Source organism: Peromyscus maniculatus, chromosome 18 (genome assembly GCF_049852395.1).
Source record: "Peromyscus maniculatus bairdii isolate BWxNUB_F1_BW_parent chromosome 18, HU_Pman_BW_mat_3.1, whole genome shotgun sequence".
NCBI classification, from domain to species: domain Eukaryota; kingdom Metazoa; phylum Chordata; class Mammalia; order Rodentia; family Cricetidae; genus Peromyscus; species Peromyscus maniculatus.
In genome coordinates this window covers 6,309,512-6,329,475 of record NC_134869.1, presented here as the reverse complement: position 1 = coordinate 6,329,475, position 19,964 = coordinate 6,309,512, and the positions used below count along the sequence as shown (strand labels likewise).

At 43.4% G+C, this 19,964-nt stretch overlaps 2 protein-coding genes and 1 long non-coding RNA gene across 6 annotated transcripts; 2 read left to right on the top strand and 1 right to left on the bottom strand.

Moving 5' to 3' along the window:
• Nucleotides 1-4: 4 nt before the first annotated feature.
• LOC143269270 (uncharacterized) lies at nucleotides 5-19,066 on the top strand. Of its 3 annotated transcripts, none has more exons than XM_076554382.1 (4): nucleotides 5-945; nucleotides 1,183-1,324; nucleotides 1,409-1,560; nucleotides 6,443-19,066. In XM_076554382.1, the coding sequence occupies exons 1-4, from the start codon at nucleotides 869-871 to the stop codon at nucleotides 6,468-6,470; spliced, it is 399 nt and encodes a 132-aa protein (XP_076410497.1). In that variant the 5' UTR covers nucleotides 5-868; the 3' UTR covers nucleotides 6,471-19,066. The 3 variants fall into 3 exon arrangements, 2 of the variants coding, with proteins under 2 accessions (XP_076410497.1, XP_076410496.1); XM_076554381.1 differs by lacking the exon at nucleotides 6,443-19,066 and adding an exon at nucleotides 3,475-4,894 and having other exon boundaries at nucleotides 11-945; XR_013045680.1 differs by lacking the exons at nucleotides 1,183-1,324; nucleotides 6,443-19,066 and adding an exon at nucleotides 3,475-4,098 and having other exon boundaries at nucleotides 31-945.
• Nucleotides 1,570-2,044, top strand: LOC143269303 (uncharacterized). Its single transcript, XR_013045703.1, has 2 exons — nucleotides 1,570-1,778; nucleotides 1,995-2,044. It is a non-coding gene; the product is annotated as an uncharacterized LOC143269303 (long non-coding RNA).
• On the bottom strand, nucleotides 5,136-8,182 carry LOC143269279 (serine/threonine-protein kinase PLK1-like). 2 transcript variants are annotated; one of them, XR_013045684.1, is made up of 4 exons: nucleotides 8,058-8,182; nucleotides 5,677-6,670; nucleotides 5,300-5,454; nucleotides 5,136-5,202 (listed from the first exon to the last, which is right to left on the bottom strand). XR_013045684.1 is itself a non-coding variant. In XM_076554389.1 (3 exons), the coding sequence occupies exons 1-3, from the start codon at nucleotides 8,125-8,127 to the stop codon at nucleotides 5,615-5,617; spliced, it is 366 nt and encodes a 121-aa protein (XP_076410504.1). In that variant the 5' UTR covers nucleotides 8,128-8,182; the 3' UTR covers nucleotides 5,506-5,614. The 2 variants fall into 2 exon arrangements, 1 of the variants encoding a protein (XP_076410504.1); XM_076554389.1 differs by lacking the exons at nucleotides 5,136-5,202; nucleotides 5,300-5,454 and having other exon boundaries at nucleotides 5,506-5,754; nucleotides 6,515-6,670.
• Nucleotides 19,067-19,964: the final 898 nt, after the last annotated feature.

The window sequence follows — 19,964 nt, the reverse complement described above, 5'->3', positions numbered from 1 at the left end:
TACAGGGTCTCATGTAGCCCAGACTGGCCCAGAAGTTGCCTTGCATCTGAGGGCAGCTCTGAATTCCTGAGTGCTGGGTTGGGCCTTGAGCACAGGAACTTCTAACTTCATAGCTCCTAGAAGTCAGTAGCTCCTGTGGTGCTGTGAAGTTTCTTAACTGTTTCCCTGCATAGCACGGTTGTTAAAGCAGGAAAATAGAGCTGCTCCCTACCTCTCTTATAGGTCACCACTTTGAACAGATTCATGTTTATCTCTAAGAATTACTTATTGTGGTTTGTGGGTTATGATCATCCCAAGACTTGCTCAGCAGGGCTCCATCTTCAGCACCACAAAGAAGAAACACTTAGCCTAATGGCACCCATGGTCACTTAAGTCTGTCTAGAATGCCTGTGCTTGGGGAGTTGACAGGGTTTGTTGTTGTTTGTTTTTGAGACAAGGTCTCACTGTGCAGTCACAGACTGGGTGGTGGTAACAGGTGTGGGTCCCAGGTGGGATGAAAGCAGCAGGTGTGAGTCTCAGATGAGGTGGCATCAGCAGGTGCAGGTCCCAGGCAGGATGGAGGTAGCAAGCACAGGTCCCAGGCAGAGTGACAGCAGCAGGTACAGGTCCTAGACAGTGCCTCTGTCATAAAGGGCATGAGGGCCTGGGTGCTGGGGTTGAGGGTGACATCTTACTCTTGTGACAGTCTGAGTCATGAGTCAAGAGGCACCTGTTATGTTCTTGGTCACTTATGGTGGCACAAGCCTGAACCCCCAAGCTGGGGCAGGAGGAGGATTATTAAGTCTTAGGCCAACCTGGACTACATCTCCAAAAACCAAGTGAAAGACTCTTTTTTAAATAAATAAAATGGTCTATTTTAGACAAAAGCATGTTCAGGGAGGCTCCCCAGCTAGACAGGACAATGTCAAAGAAAGCCAACTCCAAGTCCTTCACAAGAAGAGACAGGTAAGTACAGAGGTATTGGGCGGTGGGTAGTTCTGACTCCCAGCACCTAAGGCTTCAGGTCAGAGGCATTCAGTCCTCCTCTAGGACAGAGGCCAGGACTGTGGTGCCCATGAGACCTGCTCAGGTGAGTGTTCATATACTGAGTGGGGTAGGGGACACCCATACAATTTCCAGGCAAGTATAGTCCTGGCTCCACCCCCAACCCCTCTGACACTATTTCCATTTGAACCTATGAAGTACACAGAGGTTGGGGGTTCTGCCATACCCAGAAGAACCAGGTGAACGTGGTTTACTGAGAACTGAACCGCTGGACACTGCAAGATCTGCAGCAGACCATGGACATGATGGAGTAGCAGATGCTGCTAACCCTGCTGTTTGTGTGGGTAGCTTAGCTGGACCTCATGAGCACCAGTGTGTCTTCTGTCATCTCCCCACCCCACCTGAGTTGGTCTTGCACCCACAGGTGGAAGAGAACATGATTCTGCTGGAGAAGGATGAGAAGGAATTGGCAGTCATGTGCTGTGAGGAGAGGCTACAGGATGGGTGCCAGAGATGCAGCACCAGCTGCTGCTCCAGCAGAAAGACCAGGAGCAGAATGCCATCCTGGATGCCCAGGTGGGTCTGAGAATGCTCCTGAGGACAGGGATGCATGAGGGAGCAAGGGTCAGGGTGTCACCTCTTGCAATCTGCCCACTCTGCTTAGGCACCTGATGTTAGCATAGACTGGGTATGGACACCTGTGTCTGCCACAAGACGTGCAGAATCCTTGGCACCTGCCAGCTGATGGCAGCAATGTCAGCTGCCATCCCACCCTGGTGTCTAGCACAGCAACAGTATCCCATCAAGGGCAGATCAGAGGGGTTCCTGTTTCCTGGATGAGATGGCTAAGTCAGCCTCCAACCTTGTGACTTTCCTATAGCCAGGAAACCTGAGGCTGGAGGCTGCCAACACCCTGTTGGCTGCATTCTCAATCTGCTAGGGAATCCTGGGGCAATTTTCTAAAGCTAAGCACATAGCTTCCATGACTGTGCCCTTAACACAAATGCCAGTGTAACCATCTCCATTTTCTGAATGTCGGATTAAAGGCATGTGTCACTACCACTTGGCAATAGCCTCCCTCCAAAACATGTGAGAACCTGTATTCAGATTGTTAGCCCAGCCTACAGAGCAATTTTAGAGTGTTTGATGACTGGGTGTCTTTCAGGGATGTGAAGCCTATGGGTCGCAAACTGAGTATTTCCAATCTGCAAGTGCTTGTATGTATGAATATCTGACAATTTTCTCTCAAGTTTTATAAAAAACTAGTGAAATTATACATAAACTTGTTGGAATTGAGTGACTTCAGTGTAGAAGCTTAGTTCTGAAGTTTTCTTTGTATTTCATAATCATTTTCTGAGACATTTGGTTTTTTGAAAAAGGGCTTCTCTATAGTCTTGGTTGCCATGGAATTCACTCTATAGACCAGGTTGGCCTCAAATCCAGAGATACCCCTGCCTCTGCTTCCTAAGTACTGGTATTAAATGGGTGTGCCACAGCCCAACTGGGAAAGTAATCCTCTTGGTAGTGTTCTTGCCTAGTGTAAATGATGCCCTGGGTTTATTCCCAGCACTGCACAGAACCTCACGTGGTGGTGCATGTCTGTACTTCAGAACATGAGAAGCAGAGGCAGGAGGATCAGAAGGTGCTGCTTTGTCCTTTGTACTGCTGTGATGTTAGTTCACTTCCCCACATTCTTAACTTTAGGTAAACACTGACACTGTATCCTACCTAGCTCATTAGGTCAGAACAGATGAGAACCAGCACCTTTTTTTTCTGTGTAGCTTGAACACAGGATCCTCCTGCCTCACCTTCTTGAGTGCCACAATTACAGGCTACCTATCCAGTTACAATCATGTGAAGCATAGTGAAGGTTAATGAGTCCTTTTCTAAACCCGGCATGATGCTTGTAACCCTGGCCCTCAGGAAGTGGGAAGGAGAGAATTCAAGGCCGGCCTAAACTAGGGAGTAAGACCCCATGTCAACAAAATCCTTTTCTAAGTCATGGTTTCTCAACCTTGGCAGTACTGATTCAGAAGAGAAAACTGTCAGGGAAAGGGTGGGTGGTGCCCTGTATCCTATGCCATGTTATACTGTGGCATGCTTAGCAGCATCCCTGGCCTCACAGGTTGATAGAGGTACTTTCTTCCCAAGGCAAGCCAGCCAAAATGCCTCCAGACATTGTCTAATGTCCTCTCAGCTGCAGATCAGCCCTGGTGGAGTCTGCCTTGGGAAAGCAGGAGTGGTTTATCCCCTGGGAATAGATGAGCAGGCTTGGAGGGGCCTCTTCCTGAGAGAAGGGACACAGAGGGTTATCCCTACAGCCCATTTCTCCACCCACATCTCTGAAGATGTTCCAGTCCTAAAAGGATTATCAGTGTAAGACCTGCTCCATGTCATGAAGAATAAATTGTGTTCTAGAGCCTGGGTGGGACATAGATCAGGGATGGCCTGCCATAACTGAGTCAGTGTTCTTGTCCTGTCCATCGCCAGAAGCACCACTACAGGAAGCTCCCAACTGAAGTACACCAGGCTCTGGGCCAAGTCCCTGCTGGCTACATCCCTTACTTCACACACCGCTTCCCAAGGCTGCTGCTACACACTCACCATGCCCTGAGAACCTGTGCTTCTGAGAGCTTCTTCCTGCCCTACTAGTCACCAACTTTGGATGCTGGGAGGTCCTGCCAGATGTCAAAGATCTGAGACAACCAGGTGCCCCAAAGGTGGACCAAGGAGTTAAGGTTATGGCTCAACCTTGTCTAGGGAGCATCAAAATATTGAACAGCAGTTTAGCAGCCTGAGGCTGTTGGAACAGAGGAATACTCTGGGTTCTGGGTACTCACAAAAACACAGGATAAGAAAAGATATGCACATATATTGAATAAATATAAAGCCAAGGAAAGAACAGTCAAATCCAATAGAAATATATCTATACAAGTTACACATTAGACTGAGGGCAGGGGAAGAGGTTATAAACTCAGATCCAAACATATACAGAAATAACTCACACAGCAACCCCTTCCCCACCCAGCCCCAAGGCCACGGGCACTGAACAGCAGTCCCGGAAGCCCAGCAACGCAGTCCCAGGCAGAGCTTGCAGAGTGAAGGGACACCAGCCCAAAGGACAGAAGCCTAGGTGTTGTCCTCCAGTCTGCTGCTGGGAGACTTTGAGCTCAGCATCCTGTCTACCATGGTGTGGGCATAGCATAGCTGTCTGCCCAGTTCCTCGCAGCAGCCATATTCCTCCAGAAGGCTCAGGCTGTATGTGTGGAAGTCCCGGTTCTTGTTGATGGAGGTCCCAGCTGCCATCATGGGGCACAGGATAAATTTGGTGTGGTCCTTGGAGGGAAGAAGGGAGTGAGTGAAAAGCTCAGCTGGGGCCTGAGGTTGAGGCAAAGGGGAGGAAGGCCCCCCACCTGGTGAAAGGGACAGCACTTCCACCCCACCCAGCCACCTCAAGTACAGGCCCCTGCACACCTGGAAGAAATTAATCTGTATAGTGCCATTGCTGAGGTGCAGGACGATGGCGCAGCTTGTGCGGAGCCATTTTTTCAGGTAGGGCAGCCAGGCCAATGTAGCTTGATTTTTTCGCCTTGCCCACAGTCAGGACAAATCTCTGTCACCCGCCAGTCCCACAGCCTATCAGACCCAACCAAGTAAACACAGAGACTTAATTTGCTTACAAACTGCATGGCCGTGGCAGGCTTCCTGCTAACTGTCCTTATCTTGCTAACTGTGCTTTTATCTTAAATTGGTCCATTTCCATACATCTATACCTTGCCATGTGGCTGGTGGCTTACTGGCGTCTTCACATGCTGCTGGTCATGGCAGCGGCTGCAGCCTCTCTGGTCATTGCGGCGGCTGCAGCGTCTCCTTCTGCCTTTCTGTCCTTTTATATCTCCTCTCTGTTAGTCCCACCTATCTTTCCTGCCTAGCCACGGCCGATCAAGTTTTATTTATTAACCAATCAGAGCATACAGACCATCCCCCAGCACAGCCAAGTGCAGACCATCTCAAACACCTGCACTCAGGCCCATGGTCCTAATCATCCTCTATACGGACCTGCTGGGTAACGCCTCAAAGAACCCAAGAAGGGCTCCCACAGGACATACAGAACATCCCACAGCAGGCCAGCTCATCACCTTCCTGGGCTGTGGTGTTGGCCCCTGCCTTCTGCAGGTGTTCATTCATGTAACTTCGGAAATGCTGGAGGAGAGTGATCTGGTTGGAAAGTTGAGGCAGGGATTGCAGAATGAGAGCCTGACCCTGAGGCAGACCCCATACCCTGCCACACCCTCTTACAGCAGCCAGTTCCCACCTTCTTCATCAAGGAGTCAGGGTGGGAGCTCATGGTGGGGTAAGACTCCATTCCATCATGGTCTATGTACTGGAGGCTGTCACCATCATTGTAGAGGACGAGGCATGTTGAGTCATTAAAGAGTGCCCCTGTGCTGTTGTCACAGAGCTGATACCCTAATGGCGGGGGGGGGGGGGGGGGGGGGAGGGCTGTCTTAGAGAGGCAGGAGGAGGTGGACAAAGGCTGGAAATAGCTCAGTAGTAGAGTGCTTGAATGTATTAGGCCCTAACAATTCTTGGTAACACAGCCACACAATTACGGACATCACTCACTTGTTCACTCAAAGGCTACTATGGCAGCACCATCCCCTGCCCATCGCACATTCTGGAGACACCTACCAAGTCCATACTTCATTGATTGGTCTACCCACTGGCTGACCCAGAAGATGGGGATACATGCAGGATCCTCAGCCTCCTCTGGGATAGAAACAGAGCACTTGTTAGGCCAGTCCCTTCTTCTGTCTTCTCAGATAATCCTGCCCAGAGCTGGGGGGGGGCACCCCATGAAGCCTGTGGAGGGCTGTGACAGCACAAACCCAGACACCCAAATTGCAGCCCAGGACGTCAAGTCCCAATTCGTTAAGTGGGCCCCTTTACTGTGTCTCAGGAACTGTGGTAGGTGTAGATAGAAAAAGAAAACCCTAGGCTTCTAGAAGGACCCACATACCGACCAGAGGGATGAAGAGTAATCAAAGTCATTAACATCAGGGCTGGTGGAAAGCCTAGTGCCTCAGATTAAAGTGCTGAAGAAACTGAGCAGACCCAACCATTCCTGCAACGCTGGAACCACCTCAGTGCACACGAGTCCCAACTGCAGATACATGAACGTGTCGGGAAGAAATGTTAGGGAGAATTAAGTCAGGTTAGGAAGTGCTGGCAGTGGGAGTCAGGGTGGTGACGGTGGGCACAAAACCCTGAGGCTGGAGCTGACCTGAGTCTCTTGAGAACCAAGGGATTAATTCCCTGGCAGAAAGGAGACAGAAGATGCAGCTGTGCAGAGGTGACCTATCAGTCACCTACAGAGTGAGATGGGGCAGAAGCAGGCAGAAGGCACACCAGGAGGGCCTTGGGTGTCAGGCTAACTCATCTGGATTTTGATCTCCAGGAAATGGGGGGCTCTGCTTGCTGACTGAGATACCCTGCCTTCTCCAGATGGGAAGCTCCCTACAGGACTCACCTTGCCGCACCAGCCTTCGCTCTGAGGGCTTGGAGGCATTGACCCTGGTCAGCTGCTGCAGCATGTCACTGAGGTGGCACTTGATGGCCTCACTTGTCCCCCAAACCACTGGTTCCTCCTTTTCCCAGGGATGGTCAGGCAAGGGTCTCTCTACACCTAAGAAGGTGACATGGTCATTAGCCAGCACAAAACCACTGGAGGGAACACAGGCCGGCCTGCCACAGCTAGCACTCTTCCCACAGTACCATTGGCTCTCACTGCTGTTGGGAACTGAGTCAGGACTCGGTTGGTGTGTCAGGTATATGGTGCTTACTGAGAGGCCACAAAGCTTTAAGAGCTCAGGCCTCTGCTCCAGGCTGCCCTTCCAGGACACCTGCTGTTGCTGTCCCTCAGGGAGGGAGCCTGAAGGGACTGAGTGAAGCAAAGAACGAAGGGCACCTTGTGCATCCAGGAAGGCGGAAGGATGGATGAAGCTCAGTGTAATTCTTATGCATTGTTTGCCTACACATAACTGAGTCTAATGAAATCCACACTGAAACATTAGTTGGCCTATGTTGATGGGGCTGCATTGGTCACTGTTGCTGTCTTTATTCTTGAACAATTCACTTCCCCAAACCAGCACGTGTCAGTTCTCCCGTGAAACAGGACATTCCCTAAATTTTCAATTAAAAACAGCAACAACAATCCCACCATGCTGTATTAAGAACTTAAGTGTAAAATAAAATATCTAAGCTCTGATTTTAAAACTAGACAAAAAGGGGTGGAGAGATGGCTCAGCCACTAAGAGCACTGGCTATTCTTGTCAAGAACCTGGCTTTGGTTCCCAGCATTCTTATGGAGGCTCACAACTACCTGTAACTCCAGTTCCAGGGGATCCAAGACCGTCTTCTGGCCTCTGTGGTCACCAGGCATTCATGTGCTACACATTCATATATGCATGTAAAACACCCATTCACAGGAAAAACAAAATGAGACGGTTTGCAGAATATGTAAAATCAAACTTGTCCAAATAAAACTATTGAAAATGGAGGACGACTACTCCAGGATCACATAACACATGATACAATCCTCTACCTTTGGATAATCTGGAAAATGTCTATAAAACATTTTCATTTATTGCTACTTTACTAAGAAAAAAAGACTCCTAAAGGAGCAGTATTTTAATAGCTCCCCATAAGATAGGATCCACAAGTCCAGCACTACAGGAAAGGGAAACAGAAAAGGGGGCTCAGCAATAGCTCAATTAACAGAGTGCTTGTCTAGTGTGAAGCCCTGAATTAACATTCTCAGCTCCTTATAAACTGGCCGTGGTGGTCCACGCCTGTAATCCTAGCACTTGGGAGACAGAGGCAGAAGGAACAGAAGCTCAAGGTCATCCTTGGCTACTGGGAATTCTAAGCAGACTGGGCCACATGAGACACTCTCTCAAAAATTTAAAAGGGAAAATAAAAATTACAGCAATAATTACTGCACCAAGACCCACATGTGGGTGCCAAATTTGATGGGCAGCAGTTTTTCAAACAACTTCCTGCAAGATACTTACCAATGACCGAAAAAAACAGTATCTGTAGCAGAGACAGCCTTGTCTCCCCGACACATTGAAAAGAGCACATTCCCTCTGCAGCATTCCTGCTCAGAATGTAGAATCTTCCCTAAATCACGAGGAAGCAACAAACCCAACAGGAAAGACACTCATCAGCACCCTCTGAAAGTGTCAAGGTCACAAGACACAAGGAAAAACCCAGAGACTGTCACAGGCTGGAGGAACTAAGAAGCTGAGGTCTCTAAATGCCATGTGCAGTACTGACTTGCACCCTGGTACAGAACAAGGTGATGTTAATGGGGAATCTGTTTGATTGACATGAGGACTGGAGTTTGTTGACAGGATTATCTTGTGGTTAACTTTTTAGTTTTGGTAATTATTCTATAGTAGAGAGATGCTGATAATGGAGGACGGTGGGGGAAGGGCACATAGGAAGTCAGCTCTGTTTTGTTTATAACACTTTGTATAGCCCTAAAATTATTCCAAAAAACCCAAGTCATTGAGTCAGGGGTGAGGCACACATTGGTAATGCCAGCATTTTGGCAGTTCAAGGCTAGCCTGAACAACATGAGACTCTGTCTCAAAGCACCAAAACCAAAACTAAATCATCGCAAGTCATTTGCCTAAAAATGTAAATCTAATTGAACTAACTGAAACTCTGGATTAAATTGGAGGTATATCCACACAGAGAAACAAAGTCCTTCAAGCTACTTCTCAAAGACTACAACCCTTAATGAAATATATTAAGGTCAAACAAAACTGCAAGAAAAAATTAGTAATTCTAAATACAGTGGCACATTCCTATAAGCCCAGCATCTGGGAGGAGAGGGGGTAGTGAGGCCAGAGATTTCAAACCTGAGGCCAGTCTTGGCTTCATAGTCTGTTTCAATAAATAAATAAATAAATAAATAAACAAACAAATAAATAAATTGAAGGAAAGAGGAAGGGAGGGAGTCAAAAAAAAAAAAAAGGAATGCTACCAGGTGAGGTGTCTCATGCCTTTGATCCTAGCACTTGGAAGGCAGAAACAGGTGGATGTCTGTGAGTTGGAGGCCAGCTTGAGGTACATAGTGAGATCTTGTCTCAAAAAGGAAGGAAGGAAGGAAGGAAGGAAGGAAGGAAGGAAGGAAGGAAGGAAGGAAGGAAGGAAGGGAAGGAAGGAAAGAGAGAGAAAGGGAGTGAGAGAAAGAGAGAAAGAAAGAAAAGAAAGAAAGAAAGAAAGAAAGAAAGAAAGAAAGAAAGAAAGAAAGAAAGAAAGAAAGAAAGAAAGAAAGAAACAAGAAAAAGAAACTGTGAAGACAAAATGGGATTAGATTAATGCTCACAGTCCTGAAGGTTGTGCTGGTGTCTGTCATGTCTGTTTTCAAGAAGTATACACAGAAGCATTAACAGAAGAAAGTTTGCTCTTAGGGCAGGAGAGATGACTCAGTGATTAAGAACACTGACTGCTCTTCCAGAGGTTCTGAGTTCAATTCCCAACAACCACATGGTGGCTCATAGCCACCTGTAATGAGATCTGGTGTCCTCATAATAAATAAATAAATCTTTAAAAAAAAAAAAAAAACAAAGTTTGCTCTCAATCAGTTAAGAGAAACGCATAGAGGATTGATGATGAAAACATCAAAAGAAATGTAAACAGACTGGGAAAAGAGGGTCAGATGCTTCTTGTTCATTCTTCTACCTATTTAATCCTTTGTTTTCTTTTTCAGACAGTTTCTCTAACAGCTCTGGCTGTCCTGGTACTCGCTTTATAGACCAAGCGGGCCTCGAACTCACAGATGTACTTTCGTTTAAGTATAAAATGGCTAGACCACAAACTTGATAATAGCTCTTTCTCCCATCAGAAAACTGAATGAGGGCTCTATTGCTTCAGGAGTTTAATTTCTGAAATTCAGAGCAAACTGTAGGCAAATTAAATACTAATAAAGAGTAGTCTTCATGGAAAGTTGAATACTTAGAGACTAATGGAGCTAGGAAGAATGTGGTTATGAGCACCATTGTTAACCAGAACATCTTACTCAGTGGGCAGATGAAAAAAAAATCAACTGTATTATTCAAGGTTCTTTACATGATCAGGACTGGGAAAATGAATCTCTCCATGTATGTAGAAAGTTGATTTCATAGAATGTCTTACAAGCTGTGTTCCAGGAAGTCTAACAATGGCTGCCTACCAATGAAAATTTGAAGAGTACAGTACTTGTTCAGTTCATGAGGCTAAATATTTTAGCTGGTCTTAACTATACACCAAAATACCAAGGAAGTAGGCTCTAATGCTAGTAAAGGAATGAACTTGGTGCTAGGGCAAGGAGCCAAAGAGAGAGACAGAGCTTCCTCCTTCAGTATACTTTATATATGTAGGCAGCTTCCAGAGGTACAATCCAGATTAAAGGTGGATCTTAACCTTTGATTTTTTTTTCTTTTTGTGTGTGTGTGTGTGTTTTCAAGACAGGGTTTATTTGTGTGACCCTGGAATTCATTCTGTAGACCAAGAGAGCCTCAAACTCAGGAAAGTCAAACTGTTTCTGCCTCCTGAGTGCTTGAGTTAAAGGTGTACACAACCAGCAAGAAGCTAATTTTGGATTTCCCCTCAAATGACCCAAATTAAAGATGGGTCTTTAATTTCAAAACAGTAAAAATAATCTCTCACAGGTATATCAACTCTTTGGGTTTTAGTTAATTTCAGAAGTAGTCAGTTTGACTACCAAGAATAGCCATCACAATAGCCAACAAAGAAGAAATGAGAAAAATTTCTTACCTGCAGGAGGCAGGGAAAGCATGCTTTTCCTAAACAAAGGAAGTATGTGGATTTTACTTAGGAAGTCTGAACATGTTCATGTAGAATTCTCCCTATTCCTAAACAGGCAGGTAAAGAAAACCACTTCTGATCATAATCAGAATGTAAAAGCAGAGATATTTATGGATATTCTTAGTGCAATGTCATGCAGAAACTTATGTAAATTATAAAAATGATGGAAAGAAATCCCTTGGCAGGTTCATCTTGTACCACAAGGTCTTAGCTGAAAATTAATAAATGACACAGTGGAAAAAATATTGCTTTGGAAACTATGCAACCTGTCAATCTTGTTGTTCAGTCTAAAGGATAACTGTACCAATGCCATTGCCACAGATGGAAAAGAGAGAGAACAAAAATACAGAGGACTTCAAGGAAAAGACATTTTATATCACTGTACACTCTGCTCTTAGATGAGTGGTTACGATGAACTATATTAACCTCAGAATGAAGCAGCTTTTGCCTCTTAACAGGCTGACTCGGTGGAAGTGAAAAGCTCCTTCCATGCAAGAACATAGGGATATCCTGGCTGCTGTCTGTCTCTGGGCTGTGATATCACTGTAGAAAATTTCATTCTTCCCTCTTTCTCACATTAAAAAAAATTAAATTATGTGAGTGTTTTGCATGCATGCATCATTGCACAGTGCTTACAGGGGTCAGAAGAAGGCAGGAGATGTCTGGAACTGGAGTTACAGAAAAGGGTTAGCTACCACGTGGGTTCTAGAAATGGAACACAGGTCCTCTGTAACAACACCCAGTGCTCTTAATTGCTGAGCCATCTCTCCAGCCCCTCTTTTTATTTAAAGTTTATTTTCCTAAATTGTTAATTAAAAGATATTACATTCCTTTTCCCTTTTATCTCTTCATTCCATCCCTTCCCAAACCCCTTCTAAATTCTTCCTTTTTAATTATGGGTGAATAAGTATGCTGAAATACATGAACACAACTTGTTGCATCCAGGTTTGTTGGTTGTACCTATATGGATAGTTGGCTGATCATGTTGTATTGGACAAATAATTAGGGAGCTCATCTCTGCCTTATTCTCTCAAATGGAAGAAAATTCTACTTTTTTGTCAGCACCAGGTTTGTGCCCCTGACTAGGCTGCCTTGGATAGGAAACATGATCAAGAATAGAAAACTTAGGGTAGAAAAACACCTTACTAGTTAAGAGCACTTCAGATTAAAGATGGACACAGCTTGTACAACATTCTAATAGTTCCACTTTCTTCCTACAGGGATAGATTCATTCTACCAGTTCTGATAATGTAAAGAACCTTGAATAATGCAGTTTTTTTCACCTGCCCACTGAGGGATATGTGCTGACTAACAATAGTGTTCATAAACACATTCTCCCTAGCTCCATTATTCTCTAAATATTCACCTATCCATGAAGACTACTCTTTATTATTATTCTTTTGCTAACAGTTTGCTCTGAATTTTAGGAATAATACTATACTATGTGGGACTAGTGCACATGTTAGCCACATTGTGTCCAGGAGGATGAAGGGGAAGTGCCTGTGGAGATCAGGAAGATCACATGGTCTGTTATTAGAGCCAGGGGCACATGGTATTGAAATGCAAATCTCTGCTGGTTCACAAAAGTTCTGGGTCTGCAATGGAAAGTAGGATCAGGAATCATTGTGCTATGTCTTTAAGCACAGTTTAACCATATGGGGGTGCTCTTGTCATTCAGGTCTCACTAGCCAATCAGGCCTACAGGTGACCTGCTCGTCAGAAGGTGTGTAGGGTCCTTCCAGCTGCCAGCTTCAGAATTGTCTTTGAGAGACTCTGTCACCAGTAGTTTTGTTTGCTGTGCTGGTAGTATTGCTGCAGGGAGCTGAGCAGAGGGCAAGGCTGAGCTGAAAAGCAAGATATGGTGAGTGAGGGACATGCTGTTGAGTCATGGGAGACAGTGTGGTGGGTCCTCCACTTGCTGGGTGGAAGGAAGTGGTCAGATGCAGAGTTCTGCATGTTCCTGCATGATTCTGCATTGTCCAGCATGATCCCGCTCATCCTGCATGCGACAGTGTGGATCTTTGTGGTCCTGCATGGTCCTGCATAGTCTTTGCAATTCTTGGGGCTGGCTGGCAGCTTCTGAATAACTTCAGTCTGCTGCTGCAGAGCATTGGGAGTGGGACTGTGCTTTGAAATGTCCTCGGTGCCATCACTGTGAAGTACTGGCACCACCATGCTTGTGTTGTTTCTATGGAACACATATTTGCCAAATTCAAAGAGGCCTGGTCCCTCCCTTATCTTCCAGAAGTTCTACACTTTGAACATTTAACATTAAGGTTTAGGATCCAACTGGAATTACTTCTAGCACCTTGTATACAGTATTTTCTTCGTAGAGTTGCACTCCCATGTTAAACTGTGATGTAGAAGAGTAGAATCAGTGGTAACAGAATTGATGGTACAAGGTCTTTACAGTCCTTAGGAGACATTAATTCACAAAGTAAAATTTAGGTAAGAGAGGACTGCATCACAAATACCTGAAAGATAAGTAATATGCTAACCATGCCAGTTAGAAATTAGTATGATAAGATATAAATGTTTGTTACCAGGATTAACCAGCTGATACAGATATATATATGATATATATACGATAGGATAAAAGGTTATATTGTTGACCCTCCTTTTAAAGAGCAACAACTTGTTTAAAAATGTTTTACATTGCTATGGATTTTAGTTTATTGATACAAATTTAAAGTTAATTTTGTTATACTGTGTGTATATTTTTACTCTTGTTTAAGGTATGTTTGTACAGCTCATTTAAAATTGTAATTGATAATTAAGAAATAGATTAATAATTAATCTTCCATGATAGTCAAACTTATAGTCATGTTAAGTTTTCTAGGTATACATAGATATGATTCAAATAGATAGATAATTTTCAAATACTTCAAAGACCTGCAGAATATGGCATTTAAAATGTTTTTAAAAATGTAGACTTTCTGGACAATGAGACATGTCAGCTCTTGGTAGCACCAATTTACTTCAGAGACGAAGATGGGCATCAAAGACACTCTATATGGAGTTTATCTTCACCTTGGCAAAAATAGCCATTTGGGAAAGAAACTGTTGTACCTGGACTGCTTGATTGACTGGATATGCAGTTCCCGTAGCAAGGTAACCACTGAACTTTGCTTGGCAAAATAGTCCTTCAGGTTCCTGCTTCACAGAGGAAACTGCCAGACATTTTACAGGACACAGAGAGAAGTGGCTGAGAGATTCTAGGCCTGTGGGCTGAAGACAGATGCGCCAACTTTACAGGGGAACTTTGGATGACTCTCCAGGCTGCCAGCAATCTCTGTCTACACTGCAAGACTCTTGAAAGTTGCTTGCATCCTTCTCCCGTTTCTCAGGTAATTTTATATCCTTCTGAGGTCTTTGATGGAGTTGAAAACTAGATAGTTATAATTTTACTTAGTTATGATAAGAGGTAAGTTAGATATAAATCCTTGAACTCACAAATATAAGACAGATAGGATATCTTCTAAATTTTGCCAAACACAAATAGACTAGTTTTTATAAACAGACTAGATATTAGAACTGTAATTCTTGCTTGATAATTGTTTTGTTATCTGTAATTTTACTATGTGAAAGTTAAAACCTTCCTTTAAAAAAAAAAGAAAATGGGAAGTGCTGTGAATATCACTCTGTACAAATAAAATGCTGATTGTCCAGTAGCCAGGCAGGAAGTATAGGAAGGATAAGCAGAGAAGAGAATTCTGAAAAGTGGCTCAAAAGAAAGCTTGCTACATGTCCACACTTACTACATCTGAAACTGGTTGTTATCTTTTGCTATTACTATGGCATATATCTTTATATGTCTGTGCACATAAATAAATATGAGCTACTGGGTCCATTTGCTGTTTCTTCTATTTATATGATTACAGGGCAGACCACTTTGTTTTGAATAACCAACTAGGGGACTCATCCCTGGGAAAAACAATTCTCCCCCTCAATAGTCTGTAGTTTCCTGTAGTATTTGATCTAGGGAGAGGGTCTCATTAGATCCCCTCACACCTTCTGTGTTAGTATGTGTACTGGCCATGTTTTCTCTTCCACATGATATCTTCTTGCATGGTTCAGGGCCTGTCTATTTTGTTAGCAGTGTCTTTGGCTTCCCAGCTCCTGTATGAATGTAGCTCTGGAGGTCCAGGTCTCCTCTTCCAGAGCCCTGTGGTTGTAGTGGATGGGCTGCCATGCTGTCTCCTCAGGCCTTGATCTTAAAGGAGCTCTCCAGTTTAGCTTCCAATCACTCCACACTGGACCTCTTTCCTCAAATCTGAGGTCACCACAGGATTCCCAGGTTCTCCAAGTCAGGCTAAAAATGATGTCTGGAAGGGCATTTCCAGAGATAGTGAATATTTGTGAGCATGTTTTATGGGTGTGTCTGTGAAGGACTTGCCTGGAGGTGCATTTGATGATTGCTGTTGGGTTTGCCTCAGGGAGAAGATGTTTTTCCCAAGTGATTGGCAGGCTTGGCCCAGGGAGGCAGGGAGGCAGGGAGGCAGGGAGGCAGGGAGGCAGGGAGGCAGGGAGGCAGGGATGCACAAGCTCACAGGCCCTGTGCACCAACCCAGTTCTTGCCTTGCCTATCTCAAATATCTGTGAAGCTGAGTGGGGTGTTCATGGAGTGTCACCTGCCCTGATCATTTGCAGCCCTTGAACTAGTCCCTGGAAACTCCAGGAAACTGGATCTAGCTGAAAAAGGAGTCCAACCAAAGCTTCTGATGAAACCCAGATAGGTGGAGGTCATAGTGCTGCTACTGTATCTGTTTGGGATAGCAGGAAGCTGAAAACATCACAGGAATAGCTGGCCATGGTCATATAGGTGAGAACCTGATGGAGGAAAAGTGAGGCAGGTATACAACTAGTCTTATTCAGGACCTTCTTGCCACCAGGTTACCTTCTGATTCTTTAGTCCCAAAGCACTCTACAGACCTTTCTTTGAGTCCAAAAGCCTTCCAAATACTTCCTGGTGCCCAGCCGCTTTACAGAGCCTTCCAGGGTGGCCCCAATGCCTTCTGAGACTTCAGGTACTGCAAGAGTCTTGGAATGTTCCAGAGACAGCATGGGTGATATTCATAGGTAAGCTCCTTGGTAAAACTGGAAATGTTATAAGCTAAACACACTCATAACTATATTTTGAAGCATTATTAATTTTGTATTTAAAAATCTTGTTATATTTGCTATTATCAAAATTATGGAGCTTGTTGATATTATAAATTGCTGCTCTTCTTATAGATTGACAAGTCAGCGTTAGACAATTGTTTGGAAGCTCCCTCTTATATAGGAAACTGTCATATTTTGAATAATGAGTCAATGATATAGAATAAAATGTTTATTGGAATTTTTTGTTTGTTTGTTTTTTGAGAGGGTTTCTCTGTGAAACAGTCCTGGATATCCTGGAACTCACTCTAGACCAGGCTGGCCTTGAACTCACAGAGATCTGCCTGCCTCTGCCTCCTGAGTGCCTGGATTAAAGACATGTATCATCACCACATGGCAAATTTGTCTAATGTTCAATATATATTATTTTATATCTGTTTTATATATTCCATATTTTCAATAAGTATTATTCATTAAACTATACAGTGTGAGTTTTAGACTAGCTGGAATTTTCTAATGGGACCTTGTCTCAAACAACAAAGTAAGATTATATTTAACTATGTGTGTGTGTGTGTGTGTGTGTGTGCTCATGCACACGTGAGCACTATGTAGACCATATTCAAGGAGATCTACCTGACTCTGCTAACATACTCAAATATATTCATTCATGAAAATGATTTTTCAGGGATCAATGGTTCACACCTAAAATGAATTTGAGATATTGTCCTTAACCTGAGGACCTCTGCAGTGGTTAAGCTGGGACCCTTGAGTGCATATTGGAAAATGTTTTCAGGGTGAGTCAAAACAAATCAGAGTTGGAATTTTATTTTGAGACAGGGTTTCTCTATGTATCTCTAGCTGTTACTGAATTCAGAATGTAGGCAAGATTGGCCCCAAACTCAAAGAACTCTGCCTCTGCTGTACAGGTATTGGAATAAAAGTTATTTGCCACATTGTCCAATTTTAATTTTATTATCTATTTACTTATGATTGCTTGTATGTATGTGTTCATTTATTTGTGGAAAGGTGTGCATATGTATCATGGTTTGGGTGTTAAAGTCAGAGAACAATTTGGAGTGCTGGTCCCTTCCCCTCAGCATGTTTGAGATGGGGTCTCTAGTTTGCTATCTCATGTAAATAGGCTTGCAGGATTTCTCTTGTCTGCCTTTTCTCTTGCCTTAAAAACACTGGATTATAGGCATGCACTCTTGAAACTGTATTTGTAATACACAAGTAAAGGGATGGTTGCAAAGTGAGCACTTCATGTGTTGAACCATTTTCACAGCCCTAAAGTTTATGAAACAGAGAATTTTGGAGTGAGTCTGTTTTGAGACAGTCTCACATTCTAACCTTGTCTGGCCTGGAATTCACTATGTAGTAGATGGGCTAGGCCTGGAAATTGAAGAGGTCCACCTGCCTCTGCCTCATGTGATGATACCTGGGTAAAAAGAAATTTTTCGTATGGATTTAGCACAGATATTAGTAGAAATAAGTTTGGGAAAGTGTAGTCTTGTGAGGGAGAGCCACACTTAATTGATAGAAAGCCATGTGACAGTGTGTGCCTTTCTAAGATCCATTTCAATGGGTTCTTAGGGAGTTTCTCTCTGTGTGTCTCTCTTCTCGGTGTCTTTCTGTCTCCTTCTCTTTGGAAACAAGATCATAGTTCTGTTCCTGAGGATGTTTGGGTGTGATTCTGTTTTAATGAGGTAAAAACATGGGTCAGAAGAGTTCTGCACTGTGCCTTACGCTACATGAGGTTCATAATTCTGCCCTGCAATCCTCAGACAATTGCTGCTCACATCTGGGAAAGGAGTAAGTCCTTATTCAAAAGGTTTTACATACTTTGGCCTTAAATATGGCTCATTTGTATTTGAGATAACACTTTAAAAAGGAAAATTTTCTATCTACACAGCAAATTTTATTAATTTTGTGTGACAGTTAATATTGATTTTTCAATTTGATAAGATCTAAAATCAGCCAAGGGAGACTCCTCCAGGCCCATATTTGAGGACTTATCTAGATCATGTTTTTCTCTGGGGTGTGGTTATGAGAGATTATCTTGTATAGGAAGTTCATTGAGATGAGAAATCTTTTGTCCCTTCCAGGAGTGATAGTACCATTTCATCCCATTGTCTTGTTACTGGATTATGTAATAAGAAACAACATTTACCATTCTCTGACTCCTGACTATGGATACAAGGTGATCAGGTTAATAGGAGAATTAACATACAATAGGTTGAAGGAATAGAAACTACCCTTGCTTGCTATCTGGCTAGAGCCCATTTATTTGGGATTTTGCTGAGATTTTTCTACCTTGGTGTCTTGACTGCCAATCCAAGATTGAAGGGCTCATGGAGAGCTGATGACCATGTCGAGATTCAAAACACCTGCAGAAAGGGCCTGAGAGGACACTGCTTATAGCAGATACCCGAACCTGTGGTAGATTCTAGAACCATAGGATAAATAAGGAGACTTGCCAGTGTGGAATAGTATTGGCACTGAAGGAAAGTTGTGTGTACTAGGGATGGCAAAATCTAAAACACAGAGCTTCCCTAGTCCATGAGATCCCAGAATATCATTAACAGGCTCAGAATTTGCACAATGTGATACAGGAAGCTGTTCAAAAAAGAAAGAACAGAAGTATTGCTTCCTAATTTGTTTTCCTTAAACTTGATTGATTATTTGCTATGCTCCTGTTCTTCCCTCTTTGAAAACAGTGGGATGTTATTTATTTTTTCACAGAATATACATTTAAGAGACTGTAGACTTTTTAAATGTTGGAATTTTTAAAGGCTATGGGATTTAAGAATTTGAAAGTGTTTATGTTATGATTAACATGAGACTCTGGGGAACATGGATAGAAACATTTTGTTTGATAGGGATGTATTATAAAATTATGAGTCAAATGAATATTTCCCCCCAAAGTTACTTTGGGTCAGGTTATTTTATCCACTTAACAGAACAGAGACTACTCTACCACCCTGTTTGCTGCTCAAAATGAAAAGAATCCAGATTGACAATTCATGGACATCTACCAGACCTTTAACTTGAAATACATTTTTAATCGTGATCTATGAGACACAACTTTGAGTCTTTTTCTGTGTCACTAATGTATAATTCCTTAGTGCTTTCATCCCTGCAACCATGTACATAAAAGCTCCAAAAAGTGGACTTAGTAGATTGTCTTCACATATATCAGCATACTGATTCAGACATAGTTTACAAGGAAGAAGTTGGAATGGAAATTCATACTTAGTTTACAAGGAAGAATGGAGTGGAAAGGAAAGTGATGGAATGAAGAGAGAACAGGGGAAAGTGGTGTAATATCTTTTAAATAAAATGTATAGCAATATATTTTAAATAAAAAGTGGGGTAGAAAGATGGTTCAGCAATTAGTAGTATTGGGGGTTGTTACAGAAGACCAAAGTTCTATTCCCAGAACCCACATGGTAGCTAACCATTTGCTGTAACTCCAATCCTGGGCACCTCCTGTTTCTTGTTTTTTGTTTTTTTCTGGACTCTGTAGATACTGTTCACAGACACATGTAGGCAAAACTCTCACATAACTAAATTTAAAAACCAGTTAAAGCCGGGTGGTGGTGCCTCCCAGCACTCAGGAGGCAGAGCCAGGAGGATCTCTGTGAGTTCAAGACCAGCCCAGGCTACATCATGAGTTCCCAGAGAGGCACAAAGCTACACAGAGAAACCTTATCTTGAAAAAAAAAGTTAAAAACAGAAAAAAATAAAAAAATAAAATTCTCTTCAGTGGTTTCAAAGTCCCAAGACAGACAGCAGACAGAGATAGTTAGAATGAACTCCTTTTTGTCCTGAATGGAAGGAGCCGTGGTCTGGGAAAAACACAGAAACCTCACCAGATTACAATTCCCATATAGTTTTGTTTTACAAGGTCTGGTTACAGAGTGATCACAGCGGGGGGACAGTTAAGTCAACAGGTACATTTTTTCCTGAAACCTCAAGGGGGTAACAGGGCGGGAGTGGAG

Excerpts from the sequence above, each read along its gene's own strand:
- LOC143269270 (XM_076554381.1), top strand. The coding sequence starts at position 869 with ATGTTCAGGGAGGCTCCCCAGCTAGACAGGACAATGTCAAAGAAAGCC. Across the intron at positions 946-1,182 it reads TCCTTCACAAGAAGAGACAG|TACACAGAGGTTGGGGGTTC; the intron begins GTAAGTACAGAG and ends GAACCTATGAAG. Across the intron at positions 1,325-1,408 it reads CTGCTAACCCTGCTGTTTGT|GTGGAAGAGAACATGATTCT; the intron begins GTGGGTAGCTTA and ends TTGCACCCACAG.
- LOC143269279 (XM_076554389.1), bottom strand. The coding sequence starts at position 8,127 with ATGTGCTCTTTTCAATGTGTCGGGGAGACAAGGCTGTCTCTGCTACAG. Across the intron at positions 6,671-8,057 it reads ACTGTTTTTTTCGGTCATTG|GTGTAGAGAGACCCTTGCCT; the intron begins GTAAGTATCTTG and ends TCACCTTCTTAG. Across the intron at positions 5,755-6,514 it reads GCGAAGGCTGGTGCGGCAAG|AGGAGGCTGAGGATCCTGCA; the intron begins GTGAGTCCTGTA and ends TTTCTATCCCAG.